General features: G+C 42.4%; 3 protein-coding genes across 3 annotated transcripts in view; all 3 read right to left on the bottom strand.

The window, feature by feature from the left end:
• LOC310690517 (vomeronasal type-2 receptor 26-like) overlaps nucleotides 1–25,545 on the bottom strand; it is a 41,719-nt gene that overhangs the window by 14,112 nt on the left and 2,062 nt on the right. The window contains exon 3 of the mRNA XM_083469590.1: nucleotides 10,699–11,565. Coding sequence (XP_083325716.1) covers nucleotides 10,699–11,565 — 867 coding nt within the window. The remainder of the gene's footprint in view (nucleotides 1–10,698; nucleotides 11,566–25,545) is intronic.
• On the bottom strand, nucleotides 679–25,087 carry LOC310692558 (vomeronasal type-2 receptor 26-like; the record flags this gene model as incomplete). Its single annotated transcript, XM_083473506.1, has 4 exons — nucleotides 25,035–25,087; nucleotides 2,123–2,350; nucleotides 1,728–1,854; nucleotides 679–1,427 (listed from the first exon to the last, which is right to left on the bottom strand). Exons 2-4 carry the CDS (start codon nucleotides 2,246–2,248, stop codon nucleotides 679–681), a joined length of 1,002 nt encoding a protein of 333 aa, XP_083329632.1. The 5' UTR covers nucleotides 2,249–2,350; nucleotides 25,035–25,087.
• On the bottom strand, nucleotides 20,920–24,865 carry LOC310690561 (vomeronasal type-2 receptor 26-like). Its single transcript, XM_083469766.1, has 4 exons — nucleotides 23,524–24,865; nucleotides 22,728–22,955; nucleotides 21,977–22,103; nucleotides 20,920–21,826 (listed from the first exon to the last, which is right to left on the bottom strand). The coding sequence occupies exons 1-4, from the start codon at nucleotides 24,322–24,324 to the stop codon at nucleotides 20,928–20,930; spliced, it is 2,055 nt and encodes a 684-aa protein (XP_083325892.1). The 5' UTR covers nucleotides 24,325–24,865; the 3' UTR covers nucleotides 20,920–20,927.

Consider the following 25,545-nt stretch of genomic DNA (forward strand, 5'->3'; position numbering starts at 1 on the left):
TTTGAAGCAAAAGGGATCCAAAGGTCCAATATAAGTTGACAAATAAATCAACAGTTCAAAAGTATTCGGTGTACATAAAAAAGTCCACTTACAGATTTTTTAAGACTCTTGCTTAGCCCTAAGAAATACCTGCTCACAAGCCATGCCACACCCCCTGGTTTATGCTGGTTTATGCATGTTCATTATAAGGCAGGTGAAAACAAGAGGGAAAACTGAAAGCCAAGTTGTGAGTGAAGCATGAAGTAGATGGCGGTTTATACTCTTTTTCTGGCACCTGATATAGTATCCCCCAATGAGACTGATTTAATCATGACAGTGGCAGTTCCACTGTAACCTTATTTACCAGATAATCACATAGAAAGGAATAAGCAGAAGCTTTTTAAGCATCCCAATATACTGCTTTCTCTCATTCAGCTTCTAATTAACCTTTATCTGGTGTTCTAGTCAGGTCTTAATACTTTCCAGTACACATGACAGTTTCTTAGTTTTCCAAATGCACCCAAACATTGAGAAAGGTTGAGGACCCCTATTTCAGAGAGACCACAGAGGATTTTTAAAGGAATTGCACATAGGAATTGTAACAGATAAAATATAACATAGTTATAGGATGTAGAAAAGGGGAGATTAATTTACCCATATTCTGATAGAACAAATAAACTGAGTTGATAGGTTAATTTATTATTGCTTCTTTATTAACTTTTCCCTACAGTTCAAATCAGGCCTCAGCATAAGAATGTAGCATTTGGGGGCAAAGATGGAACCAAGTAAGCCAGCACTGGAGGCCAAGATGGAGAAGATCTCCACAGCCACCATGTATTTCCCCTTGGTGCTCAGGTAGACCGGAACAAAGGAGACCCAAACACTACAAAACAACAACATGCTGAAGGTGATGAATTTGGCCTCATTGAAGCTGTCAGGCAGTTTCCTGGCAAAAAAGGCCACAACAAAGCTGAGAATGGCCAAAAAGCCCATGTAGCCCAGGACACAGTAAACCAGGGCGGCTGACCCTTCGTTGCAGCCTAGAATGATTTCCCTCATCACAGACTGCATGTCAGAATCAGGGAATGGGGGAGAGGTTCCCAACCACACAGCACAAATGCCTGCTTGGATAAGGGAACAAGAAATCACAATGTCGCTTGCCAGTCTTTTCCCCACCCACTTCCTCATTCGGGATCCTGGTTTGGTGGCCACAAAGGCCAGAACCACCGTGATCGTTTTGGCCAGAACACAAGAAACGGTCACTGTGAAAACAAGGCCAAAAGCCATTTGTCGGAGCAGGCAGCTGACTCTTTCTGGAGGGCTGAGGAAGATCAATGGGCAGAGGAAGCAGAGCAGGAGGAAAGTGAGGAGAGTGTAGGTGAGGTCCCGATTGTTTGCTCTGACGATGGGTGTGTCCTGATGTTTAATGAAGATGCCTAGGACCACCACTGTGAGGAGAGAGAGAGAAAGAGCCAACAATGCTAAGCTCATCCCCAGAGGCTCTTTAAAAGACAGGAAGTTGATGGTCTTTGGAATGCAATGCGATTGGTCTCTGTGTGAATAGTGATCTTCAGGGCACCGAACACAGTCATGCATATCTGGAGAGAAAATAATATATTCAGATTTCAAATGTTCTGGATAGCAACTACAAATACTACCGGTGTGGAACTCTTAAGGTTAAAATAGAAATACCACAGGTGTCTCCTTCATACATTCCAAAAGTACCATGTATATATTGTGTCCCCTACCTTTCTGTGATGAAATCTTGCCTTGAGGACATGGAGCACAATCATAGCAGCAGAAAGGCTCCCCCTCCTTCTTTTCCTTCCTGGAACCAGGAGGGCAATTTGAGTTACATAGCGAAAGGGGTGGAACCTGCCCATTTAAATAAACACATAAACATTTTAGTACACAGAAATAAGTATTATTTTCCCCCACCCCCAACTAGAAATAGGAAGACACTAAAACACTTATTCCAAACTCAGAGCCAAACTACTCATTTTTCTATTCATGCTTTACAAAAAGTGTACTCAACCTGACCATTTGGGTAACAAATATCTCAAATGGAGCGCAATCTGTTGGAATGTTATGTTAAAGATATTCTCTTTTCCTATCTCTCATGGATGTAGGAATTATGCCTCACCTGGTGAAAGCTCTGGTGCCACACCATTCTGTTGTCATCAATGGAAATCAGCTGGCCTGGGACAGCCTCCCCACCCAGTCTTCCGACCTTGACTCTCATGAAGGAGTTATTTGGAAAAGTGACCATGTTGGTAATATCAAAGCCAGCTTCTACTTCCCTGCTCTCACTGAAAGATACTGTTTCTCCAGCAGAGTTGTTAAAGGAGACACTCGTAAGGAAGGGATGGAGCTGCATTGGAAGAAAAATAGGAACTATGAAGTAATGCATATGTCTCTCCTTACTGACACTCAGGATGCCTCCAACATTCAGTACTGGCAGGGACTGCTATGCAAGCAGAATCCACTCATTTGAAATGGTTCGTAAGGGGAGCATTCACAGAGAGAGCCAATGATTTCCTTTCTCTCCTATAGGGAAAATCCTAATGCATTCCCGACCAAGAAGAAACAAGGAAAAAATCCATGGATTTCAGTTCCCACCCCTTGAATATCTCCCATCCCATGGAAGAGAATTGTAGGCCTCATATAACCATCATGCATCTAATCAACCCGTGAAGGGGGTTAATTCCATGCAGCAAGCTATCCTATCAGGCTTCGTCTATGTCACTTCCCTTCACTCTGGGAGCAAATGGGCAACAAAGCCTTTTGGTTTGGGGAAACTCAGCCTACATGTGAATTCTCTGAGCTGCTCTCACCTTCTCCTCTCATTGTAGGCTTGTATCCTCCCCTCAACTTGTGTGCAGAGAAACTGCTTGTAAAGGAGCAGGACAGAGCAAGATCAGATCCTGCTTCACTTACAGTTTCACTTACAGTTTCTCTACAAACATAGATACCTACTAACAAAGAAGCAGCACAGGGGGCCACCAGGGGGCGCATTGGAAGATGGCCGACAATAACATCTCTCCAACCCACACGAGGTAATTAAGAGGCTGTTATGGGAGTATGCAGTCTCCCTTGCCCCCCAAGGGAATGGGGGGTACTGCCTTGTCTGCTGTGTCCATAATCCACCTCTGGATTCGAAAGAAGGGGGTGAGGGCATTAGGCACAAAGCCCTCGGGTGGAGTCGGCTCTCCCGGATGCTGTCTCTGAATCGCGCACTGGTTTGCATCAGCTTGAAATATTTAATTGGAATAGAAGCAAATGCACATACTTCAAGTGAAGATCGGGAGTAAAGACTGCTGATTAATGGGATCTCTGTGACATGGAGCGATGGGTTGGACAATAAATCAAGTGAAGACTCATCATTAAAAGATCGGTATGTCAGAGCGAAACAGAAAGGGGGGAGGAAAAACTTTTTTTTGTCTTATGTGAGTACCCAATAACCCTCCCCCCCCCCAGAGAGAAAGAATCGTTGCAAATTACTAATCACAAGCAGGAGATTAAGAACTGTCTGGAAATGAATTACTGATCAACGAGAGGACTGGTGGGAACATCGGATGGAAAGAAAGCTTTATGACGCAGTTACAAATGGAGATTCGTTAAGACAGGCCTGCCCACAGGAGGACGAGGGGGAGGAGGACCATGGTCATTGGAATGTGAATGTATGGTTATCAGAATGTGAATTTGACCTGGCAGGGCCCCCTTAGATATAGATTGGCAAGCCTGTGGAAATCAATGGACAGACTGTGGGAATGTTCTTTGCGGAGGTGTGGAAATGGCTCTTGGAGAGTGTAAAATCCACACAGGATATGTTTGTTTTCAACCCGCTTGTGAAGATTATCAGAGATCACAAAGAAAGGAATATATGATAACAACAAGAAGATGAGGAAAATAACAAAGAGACTATCTGGACAGAACTGGACAGAACCGGAGGCAATGGCGGTCCTCTTCAGTTGCTGAAGAGGGGCTCCGCGGAAAAGGGTCGTGCGCTGCGGCACAGCAACGACCCACGCAGAAAAACCACGGGTAGAGTGAGCCCGTGGCCGTGGGATTCGGCGGGCACCAGGAGCGACCTCGGAAACGCAGAAGAGACCCCGTAAGGGGCTTCGGAACGTGGAGGGGGTAGCGGTGCTGTGAATCCATCGCTCTTTCCGCGGAAGTGAAGCCGCGCGGCTGCTGCTGATCGGCGCTGACCTTTCTTCTTTGAACAATTGAATTGAAACAACATACTCGTGAGTAAGAAATCTGAGGCTTTATTTGGACTTAATTTGGCGAACTTTGGCTGAAAGCCGGAGACGCTAAAAAGGAAGTCAGTCTTCCGGCTCTGTTTAAAGTATTGAGCAAAGACTCTTTAAAGCGGAAGCGCTGAAAGGAGTTCAAAAGAAGTTGGAATATACCCTGCAAATTCGGATTTGTTCGATTAAAAGTTAAGGAAAGGCTAAAACTGTATTATAAGTGGACAGAGACTGTGATTCCTCTTTCTACCTTTTGTGGATTACAAAGTTATGACACCCTGCTCTCGGGCTGCCTGGATACAAAGTAACACCAGACTGCGGTAACTGTATACAAAAATTTAAATGTCACATTGGGCTACATTGTAAGCTGTAAAAAAGGAACTGTTGCATGCACCTTTGTAAAGAACTTTTATTCTCTGCAGTTAAAACTGAACTTGGAGGGCTCCCCCATTGTTCTGGATTTTACCTAACTTCTTTGTTGGAACTTTATGGTGGAAACTTTCTTCATACTTCTCCCTAATCTCTGGGGAGCTCCCCCTGCTGGATTGTGGAATTATTAGTCTCTGTGAACTGCTGGCTGCTTTGGAATTTTTTTGACTGGTTGTTTACTTTTCCTGGATTGCTTTTCCCATGGGATTTACAATTTGACCTTGACGCTTGGACAGCTGTGGAATGAGTGGCATACCAAAAACAAGGGCTGCTAAGAAAGCAAAACAAACTGAGCTCTTGCAATTAACTTTGCCTGTGCAGCCACGAAGATCGTCTGTTCCCATTGTGACAGGTCTGCAAGAAGGACAACCCAAGCAGCCAGCTTTTGGGGATATGGCTGCAGGAGGGCTAGACCCTGTTTCAAAAGAAATATTGGATCAGCTGGCAGCACTAAATAAGAAAGCTGATGAACAAGCAGCTAAATTTGAGGAACAAGCGGCTAAATTTGACCAGGTGACAGCTACAATTAATAAACTGACAGTTCAAGTCGCTCAAAATACACAGGCAGTAGGCAATATTGAAAAGATCACAACAGAAAATCGAAAATTAGCACAGGAAGCAAATACAAAAGCAGACCAAAATAAAGAGAAGATAGAGGAATTAAGAGGAGAAGTAAGGCCACTGAGCAGACAGGTTACTGAACAGCAAGCGTTTCTGTCCATGGCGGAACTGAAAAACAGGGAATGCAATCTCAGGCTCAGAAATATCCCAGAAATAGAAAAAGAAGACCTGATCGGTTTCTTGACAACAGAAATATCCAAGTTCTGGGGTCTGGCCGAAGAGAAAGACTTTAAAATTGTTACCGCCTTTAGATTGGGAAGAGTGGCCAAGAAGGACAAACCAAGAGATTGCTTGATCATTTTGAGATCTAAGCAAGAAAAAGATAACATACTCGGCCTACATTTTAAAAATTCATTGGTGATCCAGGGAAAGACGGCAGAAATCTTCAGAGACATACCCAAACAGTTACTGGATTTAAGAGCTACATATAAAGATCTGGCAAGTTTATTGAGAAACAACACAATCCCTTACAGGTGGGAATTTCCTCAAGGACTATCTTTTACCTTGAAAGGGAAGAAGGAGAGAATCAGAACAGCAGAGGAGCAAGAAAAGTTCCTAAACGATCACGGGGAGGACCTTCGGAAAGGAGTAGCAGGAGCCTGGCCACCTCCTTCGTTTGGCTTCAATCTGGTTCCACCTCCAGACAAAAACGACAAAGGAGACACTCCCACAGGCCAATAAATTAGTCCGAGATGTCTCTGCAGCTTCTTAGTTGGAACATTCATGGCGCAAACTCTCCCGAAAAAAGGAAGAAGATTTTTCACATATTGAGAAAAGAACAATTAGACGTCATTTGCCTCCAAGAAACACACGTGACTAGGCTCCACAGGAGAGTGTTAATTAACAAGAGACTAGGCCAAGAATTTATTTCATCAGACAAGGTTAAAAAAAGAGGAGGAGTGATTTATGCAAAGGAGAGCCTAGCACCAAAGTTGGTTTTTAAAGATGAACAAGGAAGAATCTTGGCGATTGAAATACAAGCACAAGGAGAAAAACTTTTGATAGTAGGAATTTATGCACCAAACGATGGGAAATCGGAATTTTATAAGAAGTTGCATGAGATAATGTTGGACTATATTGACTATACTAACATCATCCTGATGGGAGATATGAATGGAGTTGTCTCCACATACATGGATAAGTCACAAAATCAGAATTTGACCAAAGAGGGCAGACTACCAAAGACTTTCTTTGAACTTACAGACAATATGGACTTGATTGATATTTGGAGGACAAAGAACCCTCTAGGTAAAGAGGGAACATTCTTTTCTGAGGCCCATCTATCGTGGACAAGAATCGACCAAATCTGGACATCTAGAGGACTGGCACCTAAGATAAAAAAAGTAGAGATCTGCCCTAAAACCTGCTCCGACCATAACGCCTTGAAAATAGACTTGAGACTTGCACCAGCTGGATCCTTCAGATGGAGAATGAATGACTACTTGTTTAGAGATCAGGAGATTGTGAAGAAGGCCCAAAAAACGTTGAAAGATTACTTCGAAATAAATTTGAATACCTCGGTGGAAAAGAAAACAATCTGGGACGCGAGTAAAGCTGTTATGAGAGGGTTCCTGATACAACAGAATACTATTAAGAAAAAACTCTGGAATGGTAAAAAGGATAAGATTTTGGAGAAGATAAGAGACGGAGAGAAAAAGTTGAGACTAAACCCAAAATCAAAAGAAGTCTTAAGAGAAATAAAATTCCATCAAGCACAATATGCGAAATTGATAAATCAAGAAGTCGAATGGAAAATTAAACAGATGAAACAAAGATCATTCGAATCTGCAAATAAATGTGGGAAGCTGCTGGCATGGCAGCTGAAAAAGAGACAAAAATTGAACTTTGTTACCAATCTGGAGGTTGAAGGAGAATGTATTCAGAAACCAGAAGATATCAGAAAGTGTTTCCAGAGATATTTTAAAAAACTGTTTACTCAAGGACCCCAAGTAGAGACTGAGATAAACAAATTTCTAAAAAGCTATGGCCTGCAAAAACTAACACAAGACAAACAAACAGCCCTGAATTACAAAATAACACAACAGGAAATTGAAAGTGCCATTCAGAACATGCAATTAGGCAAATCCCCAGGCCCAGATGGACTTACCTCCAAATATTATAAGACATTGAAGGAATATCTGGTCCAGCCATTAATGGAGGTATGTAACCAAATTATGGAAGGGAAGGGGGCACCCGAATCGTGGAAAGAGGCATTCATCACTTTGATACCAAAACTGGAATCTGAAAAGACTCAACTTAGGAACTACCGTCCCATCTCACTCCTAAATGTGGATTACAAAATTTTTGCTGACATTTTGGCAAATAGACTGAAAAAAGTTTTAAATGAAGTAATTCATAAACACCAAGCAGGCTTTCTCCCTGGCAGGCACTTGTCTGACAACACTAGGAATATTATCGATGTTTTGGAGTTATTACAGACAAACTTGAACACGAAAGCAGCTTTGATTTTTATAGACGCCGAGAAGGCCTTTGATAATATATCTTGGAAATTTATGAAGAAAAATTTGGAAGGGATGGGAGTGGGAAGGGCGTTCCAAAATGGTATTGAAGCAATTTATTCAGAGCAAAAAGCCAAATTGATAGTAAACAATGTGGTGACAGAGGAGTTTAAAATTGAAAAAGGGTCACGACAGGGGTGCCCCTTATCACCCTTGTTATTTATTTCTGTCCTGGAGGTGTTGCTGAACTTGATTAGGAAGGACCAGCAGGTGGAAGGAATACAGGTCGGAGAAAAACAATATAAACTGAAGGCTTTTGCAGACGATTTGGTTTTGACATTACAGGAGCCAGAAGCTAGCACAAAAAGAGCTTTAGAGCTAATCTCTGAGTTTGGTCGGGTGGCGGGATTTAAGTTAAACAAACAAAAAACTAAGGTTTTGGCAAAAAACTTGACACCTTCAGAAATAGATGGGTTTCAGAAGGAAACAGAATTAAATGTGGTTACAAAAGTGAAATACCTGGGGGTCAACTTGACTGGGAGAAATCTGAATTTGTTCAAAGATAATTATGAAAAATGTTGGTCGGAAATTAAAAAGGACTTAGAAATTTGGTCAAGATTGAAACTTTCCTTGTTGGGAAGAATTGCAGCAGTCAAGATGAATGTATTGCCAAGAATGTTGTTTCTGTTTCAAACCCTTCAGATCGTGGACAGAGTGGAATGTTTTGGAAAGTGGCAGAGGGACATTGCGAAGTTTGTCTGGCAGGGCAAAAAGCCCCGAATAAAATTTAAAATATTAACAGATGCAAAGGAAAGAGGGGGGTTTGCCCTGCCGGACTTAAGATTGTATTATGAAGCTGCATCCTTCTGCTGGATGAAGGATTGGTTTTTGTTAGAAAACACTGATGTCCTAGATCTGGAAGGGTTTAACAATGCTTTTGGGTGGCATGCATACCTGTGGTACGACAAGATAAAGTTTCATAAATTGTTTAAAAACCATATTGTCAGGAAAGCTCTATTCATTGTCTGGACTAAATATAAGGACTTACTCGAAAGTAAGACCCCGAGGTGGTTATCACCGACGGAGGCTAAGGCCATAAAACTACGTAATATGGAGAGTGGCTGGGTAAAATACTGTGAGATAATAGAAAGAGTTGGTGATACCTGGAGGTTGCAGAGTTTCGAAAAATTGAAAGGAAAGGTGCGAGACTGGTTTCACTATGCCCAAATTTCAGAGATCTTTAAAAAGGACAAAAAAATTGGTTTCCAGGTGGAAAAATCAAAATTAGAGACAGAACTACTTGAACCTAAGACGAAAGTGCTTTCCAGGATGTATAACTTGTTGCTTAAATGGAATACTCAAGATGAGACAGTTAAATCAGCTATGATAAAATGGGCACAAGACATTGGGTACAACATTATGTCTGAAGACTGGGAAAGGTTATGGACCACCGGTATGAAATTCACGGCATGTAGTGCCTTAAAAGAAAACATTATGAAAATGGTATACAGGTGGTACATGACCCCAGTCAAACTTGCAAAGATATATCATCTGTCTGACAATAAATGTTGGAAATGTAAGGAGGCTGAAGGAACATTCTTTCACCTCTGGTGGACATGCCCGAGGGTGAAGGCTTTCTGGGAAATGATTTACAATGAGTTGAAAAAGGTGTTTAAGTACACCTTTCATAAGAAACCAGAGGCCTTCCTCCTGGGCATTGTAGGCCAGAGAGTGTCAAAAAAAGATAGAACTTTCTTTTTATATGCAACTACAGCAGCAAGAATCCTTATAGCTAAATACTGGAAGGCACAGGAGTTACCCACGCTGGAAGAATGGCATTCGCAGCTGATGGACTACATGGAATTAGCCGAAATGACCGGCAGAATCCGAGATCTGGGAGAAGAGGCAGTGGAAGAGGATTGGAAAAAATTTAAGGACTATCTACAAAAACACTATAAGTTATATGAATGTTGAGAATTTGCTAAGTTTTTGGGAAAAACAAGCTTCGGTATTGAGATTTGTAAATGATGGAAATTAAGTTATGACTTTGAAAAGTATAAATTACAGATTATATAACTAAATGAAAGTACAAAAACACATAAAATAAGGTATTAATTTGCTGTTTATTTTCATTGTAAAGAAAGCAGGGGATGGAGGACGTGGGGAAGTCCAGTTGATTATGAAAATAGATTTGAAAAAGTGAATTTTCTTTTATAATTTCTTTCTTTTTCTGTAAAATCGCTTTTGTTGTCTTATTGACGATGTATTCTGACCTTGGAAAAAAGCAATAAAAAAATTATTAAAAAAAAAAAAGAACTGTGTAATTAAAGCAGCAACAAGAGTGAAGTTTGGATCCCTTTCGGAGCTTGAAGTATGGGTACCCCCAACAAAAATTTAAAAATTTGGCTGTATAATTTGGAACTAATGTGATTTGGAATTAATATGATTTGATTGGCCTGTTAATAAAAATTAATTAAAAAAGCAACAACAAAGAAGCAGCACAGTGCAGGATTCACAGCAACTGCTTAACAGCTGGAGGAGCAACTTATCTGCATACGTTAAGCGGAGGATCCTAGTTTACAGTCAGTACTTGAAAATTTTCAGTGTAGTCTTCTACATTTCGATACGATACGATAATCTTTATTGCCATTGTCCCATACAGAACAATGAAACTTAAAATCTACATCAGACATTCAGAAACCAACAAGCCTGCTATCCCAGCTATCCCAGCCTGGTTAGCTCCGTAAAAGCTCTGATACCCCATAAATAAATACAATAGACTCCCATAGAGACTACCTTACACTGTGTTTAAAACCAAAATCACAATTGAATAAAAACTGTTTCTCAGGAGGCTAGTCCTAGTCTTTATAACCCTGTACCTTCTTCCGGAAGGCAAAAGCTGAAAGAGATCACTTCACTGCCCATGTCAAATAACTTGTATGTTATGATAGCATTACCTGCCAAGGCTGCAGTTTCTGAAGCTTCTGCATCCCTCCTTCCACCGCTGCCCTGTATTTGGTCCTGGACAAGAACATGGCATGTAGAGCATGTGCTGTGGCATAAACAGCGTTATAGATGCTATAGCTGTGGCTTGTTATGCTCATCTCAAAGCCAGACGAAGGGAGATCTTCCAGCTTCTCCTCTCCAGTGCAGATTTCACTGGCCTGCTCTTCTGTGTTGGGGTTTGGAAACAAACAGAGAAATACCTCTGCCCAGAACTGCTTGACAAAGCCATTTCCATTTTCCTCAAAAGGATTTTGTACCTGAAGAAAGGCTTTGAATCCTTGTACCACATTTGAAGAAACTGCAAAGGAGAGGGAACCGTGGAAGACATGCATATCCCAACTCATTTGGTAGGTCAATGTTGTGAAATCCACCTGTGCTGTCAGAATCCACACCTTGCCCACAGATATTTTGTTAATATTTTTCATTTCACCTAGCACTAGCATTATTCGCAAGCGAATCATGGGCGTTGTTCCTCCATAGAAAACAACAACCTTGGCTTCACTTTCCATAATAACATGATAGATTCCCATAATAACATGGAAATACATGAAATGAAGCTCTGCCAAATATGTGGTTTTCAGGGTTGTCTCTGAGAAGGCCAAGCAAATGCCTTTCTGGGAGAGCAGAGGTTTCAGGGTGTGAATAAATCTCTCTCCACTATCATTATCCACAGCGAGCAGCCCAACCCACGTCCAACCAAAGTGTAGAAGCAACTGAACAATCCCAGTGTACTGATGGGCTTCATTGGGCACCATCCTATAGAAGGAAGTGGATTGGCTTTGACCAGGATCTTCTGGAGCAAAGGAACCATAAGTGAGCTAAAAGGAATAAAGAGGCATAATTCATAAATGCAGAAGAAGGATTGTATGTGTATTCAAGGCCTACCCACCATAGAGATGAGATGAGCCAGTTGCCTCAGGAAGGAGACTCCAGAAAGTTGGGAGGGTGGCCGATTTGGCCTCCATGGAGTGCTTCTCTGCTTTGCTCTCCTTCTCATCTTCTGTCTCAAGTTCATTCTCCCTGCTTTCCTGATCTGCTGCTGTCCCTCTCCCTAATTTTCCTTCTCAATTTCATCCCCTTCGTTTTATCACAACATTTCACCTCTTCATTTTATGACGTCCTACCTTCCCTTCCTTTCCAAACCTCTATTGTACCACAGACGCACAGAATCACACACAAATGCCAGAACGTGTGCACAGCTGCCTCCAGACAGGCCGGCTTCCAGATTTGCAAAAGAGCACCTTAAGTCTACAGCCAGTAAGCCACAGGCAAAGTTGGAAGAAATGTCAATTTGCAGAATGGAATGTGGAGGTGTGTTTTTTGAGGAGTTGAAGTAAGGAAGCAAATTGATATGAGCTGTCTCCCACAAACACAGTACCTCAGTACCTTCTCAGTCAGGAGGGCAGAAAGCAGGACTGGGGTGGGGGTGGGGGTACTGTTTCCTGAGCCCCAACTGTGGATAAGTTGCAGCCTTATATAACTAGGATGTTTAGCTCTAGGTAATGCATGAGGGTGTAAAGGCCATAGAGTAGTAAGCTGCTGTTGCCAATCTTGTGTAGGTCATGCCTCCTTCACCTCCGGTGAAGAGAGGGCACCTTTCTGCCAACACATGAGCCAAAGTGCGAGGTTTGTTGGCCAATCCAGACAATTCTCTGCATTCCTCGGTAGAATCTCTGTATTGTGGAAGACAAAGCTACTGATCTTTGTTTATAACTGGCCCAGGAAACAGGACCATTTCCAAACATAAAGAGAAAGTCACCTATTGAAAATACTAGTATTGACCTCAAAGGTATCAGGAATTCTTTCAAAAAGAAATCCTCGGGCCCCATCCCTACATAGGCTCTGCCTCAGACGAGCATAGCATAGTGTTGAAACGCTTCCACCATCATACGACTGATCTTACGTCCTTCTTCAGGTTACCACCCAAAATATTAAATCGAAACGAGTATACTTACGGTGCCCCCTGGTATAACTCTCAGTGCAAACAAGCAAGACAGCGCCTTCGTGCTATATATAATGTATATAAGACCTCCGATGCATCTACTCTGCCAGCTAGTTATACACAAGCCAAGCAAGTTTACAAACGCACACAGAAAATTGCCAAACGTGAGTGGCAACATAATCGCTGGCAGGCCTTGTTTACTGCTTCAAAATCACATAGATCCAGGGAATTCTGGTCTCTGATTAACAGAAGGGTGAGGAAATACCCAAGGCCAGTCATCCCTGCACCGACATGGGAATTGTTCCTGAAGAAATGTTTCTCACAGGTAGATGCTCCTTCCGACCATCTGATGCATCTGTTTTCCCACCTACCTATTTGGCCTCCCACCGATCCTGACGAAATAGCCAAGCTAATAGCCCAGCTGAAATCGGGCAAAGCCCCAGGGCCTGACCTGATCCCTGCTGAAGCCATCAAACTACACCCAAAATGGTGGGCTGGCATCTTGGCCAAAACCTTCGACGCAATCAACGCTTCTGGTCTCATCCCCAAAATATGGAAGGAGGCCATTATAGTACCAATTCATAAAAAAGGTTCTCCAATGGAGCCGGAAAATTACCGTAACATCAGCCTCCTTTCGATCATAGGGAAAATTTATGCCAGCTTTTTGCTGACGAAACTTTTGCGATGGGTAGATGAGACTAACCAGATTGGCCACGAACAAGCAGGGTTCAGAATTAAACGCTCTACAACTGATCATGCGATAGTTCTTTACCATCTGGCACGGAAGTACTCCTCCCCTCCCCGGGGCTACCTGTGTGCTGCCTTCTTAGATCTTAAAGCAGCCTTTGACAGCGTTCCTAGAAATATTCTTTGGGAGAAACTTGCGAAACAGGGCATCGATAGAAGACTCTTATGGCTTATAAGTCAGCTCCACGAAGGTACCCTTGCCAGAGTGAGACTTACTCCTGCGGGCGACCTCACAAATTCGATACCAATAAACAAGGGAGTGCGCCAAGGATGTATATTGGCTCCCTGCCTATTCAATCTATTCATCAGCGACATGCGAGCACCCCTAGTCAACTCATCTCCAAGTACACATGCGCCTAGACTAGCGGATTATCGCTGTCCACTCCTTTTATATGCGGACGACGCGGTAATTCTATCTTATACACGTGTTGGACTAACCAGAGCTCTGAAGATCTTTGCCACATATTGTCAACTCAACCAATTAACCATCAACCATGCTAAATCTAAGATTCTGATTTTCGCCAGAAGTCGGAAATTATACGAATGGAAGCTTGGTGGAGCAAAAATAGAGCAAGTCCTAAAATTTCAATACCGAGGAGTTATTGTTCAATACAATTTGGGGTGGAAAGCACAAATTCAACACCTACTTAACAAGGCCAAAACTCTGTCATATGCGCTCCTCCGATTTTTCTTTTCGGATGGAGCTTTGCATGTTCCCTCGGCCCTAAAGGTGTTCAAGGCAAAAGTGGTTCCCGTGCTTGCTTATGCTGCCCCGCTCTGGGCCGTGATGACAGACCTTGCTCCTCTTGAGACTCTGCAAAACCAATTCCTACGTCGGCTCCTAATGCTCCCCCTGTGCGTAAGCAATGCAGCCATGCGACTAGAATTGAAGATCGCATCCTTAGAAACTTGCCTGTGGAAGCAAGTCTTCAATTATTGGTTATCATTGTGGCATAGATTACCAGACCATTACCTTGTCCAATGCTTATGGCGAGATGAATTCTCCAGCCTTTGGACTAGTAGAATTCATGCCAAACTCCTGAGTTATGGAATCTCTCCCTTAGATTCCCTAAAACTAGATCAAATCACTGCTCAAAGACTGATCCACCAAAGACTGGATGACATCGATTTACAGCGAAATTATACGCTGGGGGGAGGTGTTTGTTCGCCCCAGAACATTGGTATCACTTTAACTTACTGCGTTCCATCATACCTCTCCTCCCTTTCGACTGTTGCCCATAGGCTGGCCTTCACCAAAGCGAGGTTTAAGGTTTTTCCCTCCAATGTCCTGAGACATAGATTCTCAAAGGGCCAAGCCTCCGCCATGTGCGAATGTGATAAGGAGACGCCGGAGTCGCTTCAGCACATTATGTTCACTTGCCCCTTATTCAAGGTGCCACGGGCAAATTTGTTGGGATCAATCATACAGAAACTAGAGGGTACCCCACCAAAATTCCACCTTGCTCAAATCTTGCAGGATAAGGATACCCATACGACCCTGAAAGTGGCTAGGTTCCTGGTCGCTGTCCTTACCCAAAAGCGTTGCCAAGGAGCACCACAAGCTAATTAAGGCGTAGTATGCCATTCCATCTTATAGTATTTTATTGTTATAGTAGTGTAGTAGCACCCTGCTTGTGGTTAACGCTTAGCTGGAATGAAATATTCAACGCAGCAATAGAGAAATTAAAATAATTATTTATTTGTCAGACAAATAAATGAGAGGCACAGTGGTATATGGTTACCAAGCTCTGGCCTGGCCTCCTGCCATTATGGCCAGCCCTTATATTCCCTTAATCCAGCCCCCTTTGCTCCTCCTTGGGCTGCCTCTGTCCAATCAGCCTGGTTGGATTTCCTATTGGCTGATTGCTAGAACCAATCACAAAAAGATACACCCATATCCTCCTGTCCTTATATGGAGGACAAAGAGCTATATATAAATGACAAATAAGTAATAATATATCTTACATGGAATCTTAATTACCAGCTCACCTCTTGCCCTCCTTGCCCTATTGCCTTCTAAAACAAATGGTTAATCTTAAATTTTTATCTTAAACATATGTCAAGGATCTTGAGTTTCACATCAACATTGAAAGATCTCCTTCATTTGAAGGTTTCTAAACAAATGTCTGACAGCTATATATCAAGACTGCTTGGATGGCGTCTTCTTGTCTGGCAAGAGGCTGGGCTCAATGGCCCCTGTGGTCTATTCCAACTCTAGGACTCTATGATTCTATGAAATAAGAATCTAACATCTAAATTTGTTACTTTCTAAATCCTTTGCATAGTTACATTTAAGCCAATATATTTAAGCTAATATATTTCATACATTATCATAGGTAACCTTTTAAAAGAATAAAGCTTCTCAAAGTAGAAAGGAAGGAACTCAGTAAAAAAACAGTTTTAAAGAAGGCTCTTTAGTTTACATCTCCCCCTTTCACCCTCCTTTCCAGCCTCAAAATAAAATAGGAAGAAGCTTCTTTTTCCCCAGCCAAGCCAGTTGCCTTTTCTCTCAGTTTAAGAAAGAAACAGTTTTTAGAAGATTTCCTAAAAATGCTCTCTTTTTCTGTCAGCTAGATGCTTCTCCCCATTTGCCTCTGGCCTTAGAAAATACAGCTCAAGGTTTAAGAGAGGCCCATGGTATCATTTTACTATTTGCCCATTCCTAATTATATTTATCTCTGCCTTTGTTATCTTCTGTAACATGTAGGGTCAATGTCCTGCTCTTAGTCTGTATTTTCAGCTTTTACGACTTTGAGAATTGTTTTCTGCTATCAATCAAGGGGGGGGCCCTTGTCTTAGGAGAATGGCCAAGGTTTTCTCTGCCTGGCATGAAACATTTGAAAATCTAAGCCCTCTCTTTAATATACAAGCCCTGATCAAACATTAATAAAATGCAGGCTTATGCCTGATGCCTCAGTGTTTTAGCGGCAGTTTTTCCCCACGTGCACAAGCTGTTATTTATGTCTTGTTTTTATCTGTATGGGCCTACGGCCGTAATAAATTATTATTATTATTATTATTACTAGTATTGACCTGTGAAAGCTCTAATTTGTCTGAACCTCATATATCTAGAGGGCCACCTTCTCCCACACCACCCACACTTCTTGGTTTATTGGGTGAGGCCAGGTCACACCTAATACATTCTGCTGCCTGAGAAAGAAACCAACTGGTCCTGCCATTGAATCCTCCTTCAATATACCAATAGGACCGTATCATCTACTGCACTTGGGACACCAGACTAGTTAGAGGAGTCAGGGGAGGCACTGCTGAGACCTAGAACAGAGAGAAAAGGCAAGTGTGCTTAAGAAGGGGAAATAGGATTGCCCACCTAGAGCAGACATCTTTAATTGCAAAGCCCACAGGAAACACATTTTGTGAAGAGCAGGACCAGCCTCCCTTTTTAGTCACAATTCTACAAAACGTTTTTGGATAGAAAAGATCATGGTGATTGAGTGTGAAGAGTCCAAGGCAGTATCTTACCTGGGGAATCTTGTAGATGCTCAGTATGTCTGCCATTTGGAGGGAGGTATCAAACTCCAGTCCCCCAATAACTGCCACCAGGTGTTTCTGGGTGTCGCACTTGTAGTTGGGGATAAGTGTGGAGGGAAGGTTCAGAGCAGCCCGATAGGTCATCCGTTCATTGAAGTAACTGTCGTAGATGTGGAATCCTAAGGTGATATTTGGTAAGATCTTGGGGTTCTCATTGATCTCCTTGACAGCAAATATCAAGGCCAGAATATGCTGGTAGTTCTTTGGCACAACACTGCAATGAGAATTTCATGCTTTATTTTTGAAATATATGCTATGCAATTTGAAAGGGGGGGGGGGAGGCTTGACAATTCTTCAGCATTTTAGTTGAAATCGTGTCCCAGTATATATGCAAAGGCGTTTCCCTTGAAGGAATACACTGTATTCCACTTTTATACTTGTAGCTCACTTTTATTAATACAGTGGTACCTCAGGTTACAGATGCTTAACTGCCATTTCTTGGCTGATCAGAACCTTCACCCAGTTAGTCTGTTGTTGCCCGGGCCAATTGGAATGAATGGACCTGATCCAGCCCTGTCTATAAATGAATTTCCCTCTTTTCCCCTGCCACCAGTCCTCTGTCATTGAACAAGCCTGTACCATAGTGACAGCACAAGGCTATAGACATTGACAGTCACACAGAGACATCAACAGAAGCCATAAAATATTTTGAAAGCACGAAGCTTAATAATAATAATAATAATAATAATAATAATAATAATAATAATAATAATAATAATAATATACCCCCTTCATCTGAAGATCTAACATGATAAAAATAAAGTGTACAGGTTGCTGTTTGGGCTTAGACATATACAAATTGTTTATTTACAGGTATTGATCTGATCCCAGAACAGAAGGTGTATTGAAATGCAGAGAAGCAGGTAGCCAGGCTTAATAGAGTTATTCTCATCATATTTAAACCTGTGACACATTTTAAACTGGGAGGGTCATATAAGACTAGCCTGACTTGGATGAGAACATCTGAATGAGAATTTCACCTCAAAGGAGAGGTGAGCTTTTAAGTCAATTCACCCCAAACTTTCAGAGGTAAAGTTCAATATTCAGAACAGAGAAGGGCTTTCCATCTTAAACTAGGTAAGTTTAAGTTGTGGCTCCTCTTGTGAAAGTCTTCTTGGAAGAAATTTGGTGGGATGTGGGGAGGAGAGAACGCATGAATGAAAGAAAGACTCTCTCATCTCACTGACGACACATTCAGATCTCCATTTCCCACCTTCCAAGCCAACTCTTCAGCTCTGAGATAGCCCCCCCCCCCCGACACCTCTGCTTGGAAGGAAATGCCTCTAAAATCAGTGGAACTTGTTTCTGAGTAAGCCTGGTCAGAGCAGGGGGATGTTTTTGTGACATCTGATTATGTGTCATATGAAGTCTTTACAAGGTATTAAGAAGTTGACTGGTCGTTAGCCTTTCCTTGAAGTCTTCTTTGTCAGAAGCAGTAAGGAGGTGAGAAGCAAGTCCGCCAAGAATAAGATCACCAGGTTGGTAGTATTCATGTGGAATTCTGGACAAATCATGGATGGTGCAACATGTATGTTTGCAAACTATATGTGGCAGATGAAAGAGAATGGGCACAACAAACAGCAACATACTGAGGCAAATATTCTTTCTCATCTGACACCCTCCTTTCCAGCTGGAAAATGAACCTTAGCTTCAGAACCACACTCAGTACAATATACTGTCTTGACAGGAACAGCACTTCCCTACCAATTCACAGATTAAAATCCTATTTTACACCTCAACAAAGAGAAAAGCAAAAATCCTGCCTCTCCCTCTTCCCTCTCCCTTGCTTAGAATGACAGGAAGGGGTTTTATGTCCATATTTAGACTCTGGCTGGTATTGTATGGAAATCTATTGAGACATTATTCAAGAGAGACTTAGTCATGACGAGATTGATAATTACAGCTGTGATGATAACTAGGTCTCTCCACATCAAGAACAACAAAATGACCAGAAAAAACACCAGCACATGCTTCTGTTATTTCATCAAAAGTGGTTTCTGTCTGTTTATGGGACAACAAAAGAGCATGCAAAAATACCTACAAGGAGGAAGAAAAGAACAGTGGTCCAGTCTGCTATCAGTGCTGAAAGCTTCATCTGAACAGGGGAAATGTTCAGTCTGACCTCCAAATTTCCCCCCTGAACATCTGTTTATTAATTTACTGACAATCATACTAAGACTGAAAAACTGTGAAAGAGATTGAGTTATGACAGATGATTTGTGTAGATGGCAAGTAAAATTAAGTATAAAAAAGAAGAATACCCTGTATGCCAAGATCCAGGTTTGGGGCAAGTGCTCTTTGGTGAGAGAACCCCAGCACAGATTTCAAATCACAAAATTCAATGAAGTGTGGAAATATAGGTTGTTAGATCTTAAAAATATACCCCCATGAGTTCCAAAACTTCCCTCTCCCCTTACCATTGAAATGGACCACACATCTGGCTTGCTTACAAACTCTTCAAAGGTGAAGTTCATGTGTTTCTCCATATATCAGTCAGAAAACACAGGCAGTAACACTTGGCTTAGTTACAGTGGTGAAAGCTCCAAATTATTGGTATCTGAGTCCAAGAGAGCCATGAGTTCTGAGCTTGTAGCAACCAGTTAAGACCTTAAATGTTGCGCTTCTTGGGTAGACTGATAGAGAGCAATAGGCCATGTATTTCTGGATAAAGCCTGCTGGCGGGGCCTATGATTCTAAAGGTTGGTAATTAGGGTGAGGTAAGCTAGCTTTTGCTATTTTGGAGCTCCGCTCAAATTCCAAGAGTGTCTTGGTATCTTCCTTAAATGTAATTCTAAGTTAAAATGGTTCTGTTTGGTGCTGCAATCTCTCAATAACGTATTTGCTTCTATTTGCTGCTTTCACTTCTTATTGTAGGAATTCATCTGAATGTGGTATGTAGGTGCTTGGTTATGGCTATAACCTGTGGGCTTGCGGCTCAGCAGGCAAGCTTTTTGTCTTGGTGAATCCCAAGAATATCCAGCATCCAACCTGAGTTCCATGACTCAGAATTTTGGGTGACTTTGCTGGGGTGCTGTCAGGGTTGGTTTTCCCTGGTTATCCTTTGGTTAAAGGGTGTTGTCAGGAATGAGGTGCAATAACACATCCCAATGCTTTTACCAGCTAGCAAGAATAAAGGAACAAGGTATTAACTACCCAGGGAAGCTAGGATATCCACATTAGCACAAAGCAGAACAAATGTCCCCAAAGCTTGCTCCATGACCAGCAGTAACATAGAACTTCCTTCTCAAGAACCCATACCAATCATTTGAAGTAAAAGGGATCCAAAGGTCCAATATAAGTTGACAAATAAATCAACAGTTCAAAAGTATTCGGTGTACATAAAAAAGTACACTTACAGATTTTTTAAGACTCTTGCTTAGCCCTAAGAAATACCTGCTCACAAGCCATGCCACACCCCCTGGTTTATGCTGGTTTATGCATGTTCATTATAAGGCAGGTGAAAACAAGAGGGAAAACTGAAAGCCAAGTTGTGAGTGAAGCATGAGGTAGATAGCGGTTTATACCCTTTTTCTGGAACCTGATATAGTATCCCCCAATGAGACTGATTTAATCATGACAGTAGCAGTTCCACTGTAACCTTATTTACCAGATAATCACATAGAAAGGAATAAGCAGAAGCTTTTTAAGCATCCCAATATACTGCTTTCTCTCATTCAGCTTCTAATGAATCGTCATCTGGTGTTCTAGTCAGGTCTTAATACTTTGCAGTACCCATGACAGTTTCTTAGTTTTCCAAATGCACCCAAACATTGAAAAATGTTGAGGACCCCTATTTCAGAGAGACCACAGAGGATTTTTAAAGGAATTGCACATAGGAATTGTAACAGATAAAATATAACATAGTTATAGGATGTAGAAAAGGGGAGATTAATTTACCCATATTCTGATAGAACAAATAAACAGAGTTGATAGGTTAATTTATTATTGCTTCTTTATTAACTTTTCCCTACAGTTCAAATCAGGCCTCAACACAATGATGTAGCATTTGGGGGCAAAGATGGAGCCCAGTAAGCCAGCACTGGAGGCCAAGATGGAGAAGATCTCCACAGCCACCATGTATTTCCCCTTGGTGCTCAGGTAGACCGGAACAAAGGAGATCCAAACACTACAAAACAAGAACATGCTGAAGGTGATGAATTTGGCCTCATTGAAGCACTCAGGCAAATTCCTGGCAAAAAAGGCCACAACAAAGCTGATAATGGCCAAAAAGCCCATGTAGCCCAGGACACAGTAAAACAGGGCGGCTGACCCTTCGTTGCAGCCTAGAATGATTTCTCTCATCACAGAGTGCATGTCAGAATCAGGAAATGGGGGAGAGGTTCCCAACCACACAGTGCAAATGCCTGCTTGGATAAGGGAACAAGAAATCACAATGGCATTTGCCAGTCTTTTCCCCACCCACCTCCTCATTCGGGATCCTGGTTTGGTGGCCACAAAGGCCAGAACCACCGTGATCGTTTTGGCCAGAACACAAGAAACAGTCACTGTGAAAACAAGGCCAAAAGCCATTTGTCGGAGCAGGCAGCTCACTCTTTCTGGAGGACTGAGGAAGATCAATGGGCAGAGGAAGCAGAGCAGGAGGAAAGTGAGGAGAGTGTAGGTGAGGTCCCGATTGTTTGCTCTGACAATTGGTGTGTCCTGATGTTTAATGAAAATGACTAGGACCACCACTGTGAGGAGAGAGAGAGAAAGAGCAATCAATGCTAAGCTCATCCCCAGAGGCTCTTGAACAGACAGGAAGCTGATGGTCTTTGGAATGCATTGTGATTGGTCTCTGTGTGGATAGTGATCTTCAGGGCACCCAACACAGTCATCCATATCTGGAAAGAAAATAATATATTCAGATTTGAGATGTTATGGATAGAAACTACAAATGCTACCATTGTGAAACTCTTGAGGTTAAAATAGAAATATCACAGGTGTCTCCTTTATACATTTGAAAAGTACCATGTATATATTGTGTCTCCTACCTTTCTGGGATGAAATCTTGCCTTGAGGACATGGAGCACAATCATAGCAGCAGAATGGCTCCCCCTCCTTCTTCTCCTTCCTGGAACCAGGAGGGCAATTTGGGTTACATACAGAAAGGGGTGGAACCTACCCATTTAAATAAATACACAAACATTTTAGCAGAGAGAAATTATTACCATTCATCCCCACCCCCCCAATTAGAAATAAGAAGACATTAAACTACTTATTCCAAACTCAGAGTCAAATTATTCATTTTACTGTTCATGCTTTTTTAACAAAAGAGTGCTCAACCTGACCATCTTTGTGCTCCCTTGTACCCATGCATAATGGGAATAACTGGTCCACACCCGATTTTCTAATCATAGCACATGTTTAAAATTTTGCTTCTTTGAGAGAACAGCCGCGTAGTGTCAAGAATGATCTACAAATAATGATAGATGCAAAAGAGAGAAGAGGTTTCTCTCTGCCATATACTGTATAACATTATATTACGAAGCATATTGTTTTTGTTGCTTGAAGGAATGGATGACACTGCAGATTCCACATACCTTAGATTTAGATTTAGAGAATATCTATACATTGATTGATTGATTGATTGATTGATTGATGGGTCATGATAATATTTTATGTAGTGCAGAGAAAATATTTCGAATCAGGCTGGAAAGCCAGGGATGGGCTGCACCGATGATCTACAAGTGCAAAAACGTTCTCTTTTTTCTATCTTTCATGGATGTAGGAATTATGCCTCACCTGGTGAAAGCTCTGGTGCCACACCATTCTGTTGTCATCAATGGAAATCAGCTGGCCTGGGACAGCCTCCCCACCCAGTCTTCCGACCTTGACTCTCATAAAGGAGTTATTTGGAAAAGTGACCATGTTTGTAATATCAAAGCCAGCTTCTGCTTCCCTGCTCTCACTGAAAGATACTGTTTCTCCAGCAGAGTTGTTAAAGGAGACAGTCCTAAGAAAGGGATGGAGCTGCATTGGAAGAAAAATAGGAACTATGAAGTAATGCATATGTCTCTCCCTACTGACACTCAGGATGCCTTCAGAGTTCGGTACTGGCAGGGACTGCTATGCAAGCAGAATCCACTCATTGGAAATGGTTCGTAAGGGGAGCATTCACAGAGAGAGCCAATGATTTCCTTTCTCTCCTATAGGGAAAATCCTAATGCATTTCTGACCAAGAAGAAATGACAGGAAAATGCATGGTTTTCAGTTCCCACTGCAGTTCCCACCCCACGGAAGAGAATCGTAGGGCAAACGGCCTCAAAAAACTATCATGCAGACATCTAATCAATGCATGAAGGGGGCTAATGTCATGGAGTAAGAGGTCCTACCAGGCTTCCTCTATGTCACTTCCCTTCACTTTGGAAGCAAATGGGCAACAAACCAAATTCAAATTGTAACTTGCTAAACAGGTGAACTATCTTTCCGAATAATTTGGCGTTCACTGGAAAGAGCACATGTTAGGGTTTTGCACTCTTATCTCCATGCCTTTATTTGCCTTTCTGACAAATAAATTGTATGTTATGATAGGTATTACCTGCCAAGGCTGCATTTTCTGAAGCTTCTGCATCCCTCCTTCCACCGCTGCCCTGTATTTGGCCCCGGGCAAGAACATGGCATGTAGAGCATGTGCTGTGGCATAAACAGCATTATAGATGCTATAGCTGTGGCTTGTTATGCTCATCTCAAAGCCAGACGAAGGGAGATCTTCCAGCTTCTCCTCTCCAGTGCAGGTTTCACTGGCCTGCTCCTCTGTATTGGAGTTTGGAAATAAACAGAGAAATACCTGTGCCCAGAACTGCTTGACAAAGCCATTTCCATTTTCCTCAAAAGGATTTTGTGCCTGAAGAAAGGCTTTGAATCCTTGTACCACATTTGAATGAACTGCAAAGGAGAGGGAACCCTGGAAGAATTGCATGCCCATGCTCATTTGAAAGGTCAGTGCTGGGAAATCCACCAGTGCTGTCAGAATCCACACCTTGCCCACGGATGTCTTGGTCACATTTTCCAATTCACCAAGAGCTACTATGTCTCTCAAGGCAAGCATAGACTTTGTTTCTCCATAGAAAACCACCACCTTGGCTTTACTTTCCATAATAACTTGATAAATTTGAATCCAGTGTGGATAAAGGTCATAATACTCAGCCAAATATGTCGTTTTCAGGGTTGTCTCTGAGAAAGCCAAGCAAATGCCTTTCTGGGAGAGCAGAGGTTTCAGGGCCTGAATAAATCTCTCTCCACCTTCACTTTCTCTAGCAAGCAATCCAACCCACGTCCAACCAAAGTGCAGAAGTAACTCAACAATCCCAGTGTACTGATGGGCTTCATTGGGCACCATTTTGTAGAAAGAAGTGGATTGACTTTGACTACCATCCTCTGGAGAAAAGGACCCATAAGTGAGCTAAAGGGAAATAAAGGAGCATCACCTACAATTGCAGAAGGTCTGGGTATGTGCATCCAGGAGGCAAAATGAACCAGTTGCCTAAAGAAGGCAGGTTCCAGAAAGCTGGGAGGAGTGGCAGGTTGCACCCTGTGTTTCTCAGCTTCCAGCTCCTTCTGTGCCACCCCTGCATGCTCAGTTTCCTGCACACCTGTTTTCCTCTCCTCCCTCCTCCTTTTCTTTCTCCACTTTTTCCTCTATGCCTTCCTGTGTTGCTGCTTTCCTCTCCCCTGTTTTTTCACTTTGTTTCACCGCAGCATTTCAGCTTCTGATTTCATGGCATCTTCCCGTCCTCTCTCAAACCACTAACACACAGAATCCCCACCAAGTGCCACAATGTGTGGGCAGCTGACACCTGATAGGCAGGCTTCCAGCTTTGCAAGAGAGCAACTTTTGTCTCCAACCAGTAGGCCATGGAGTTAACGGTGTTTTTAGGTGTGTGTGGACAAGGAAGTGGGGTGAGAGGAGAACTCTTCTACCAGCACATTACATTGTGAAGGGCAGAATCACTCTCCTTTGTCTCTCACAACTATTTCTATATTAAAGAAATCCTTTCTGAATAGAAGATATGATGGTGAATGTTTGAAATCCCCAAGGCAGCATCTTACCTGAGGGATCTTGTAGATGCCCAAGATGTTTGCCAGGTAGACGGAGGTATCCAAGTCCAGTCCTGCAATAACTGCCACCCTGTGTTTCTCAGCCTCCACCTCCTTCTTTGCCATACCTACAATCCCAGTTCCCTGAACTCCTGCTTTCCTCTTCTCTGCCCTCCTTTTCTTTATCCACTGTGATCTCTAGGTTTTTTCTGTACTGCTGCTTTTCTCTCCCCTGTTTCTTTCATGTTGCTTCACCACAAAATTTCAACTCCTGATTTCATGGCATCTTTCCTTCCTCTCTCAAGCCACTAACACACAGAATTTGCATCAAGTGTCACAATGCGTCAGCAGCTGACTCCTGATAGGCAGGCTTCCAGCTTTGCAAGAGAGCAGCTTTTGACTCCAACCGGTAGGCCATGGAGCAAAGGTGAGAGGGTGTCAGCTGGTAGCATGGAATTTGGATACATGTTTTTAGGTGTGTTTGGACAAGGAACTGGGGTGAGATGAGAACTCTTCTACCATC

Source organism: Podarcis liolepis (assembly GCF_965112155.1).
Source record: "Podarcis liolepis genome assembly, chromosome: 13".
Classification (NCBI taxonomy): domain Eukaryota; kingdom Metazoa; phylum Chordata; class Lepidosauria; order Squamata; family Lacertidae; genus Podarcis; species Podarcis liolepis.

Bases quoted from the DNA above. Each gene is read 5' to 3' on its own strand.
- LOC310690561 (XM_083469766.1), bottom strand. From the start codon at position 24,324: ATGGTGCCCAATGAAGCCCATCAGTACACTGGGATTGTTGAGTTACTT. The intron at 22,956-23,523 runs GTAATACCTATC...CTTCCAATGCAG, and splicing joins AGAAAATGCAGCCTTGGCAG to CTCCATCCCTTTCTTAGGAC. The intron at 21,827-21,976 runs GTAGGAGACACA...TTTTCTTTCCAG, and splicing joins CAAGATTTCATCCCAGAAAG to ATATGGATGACTGTGTTGGG.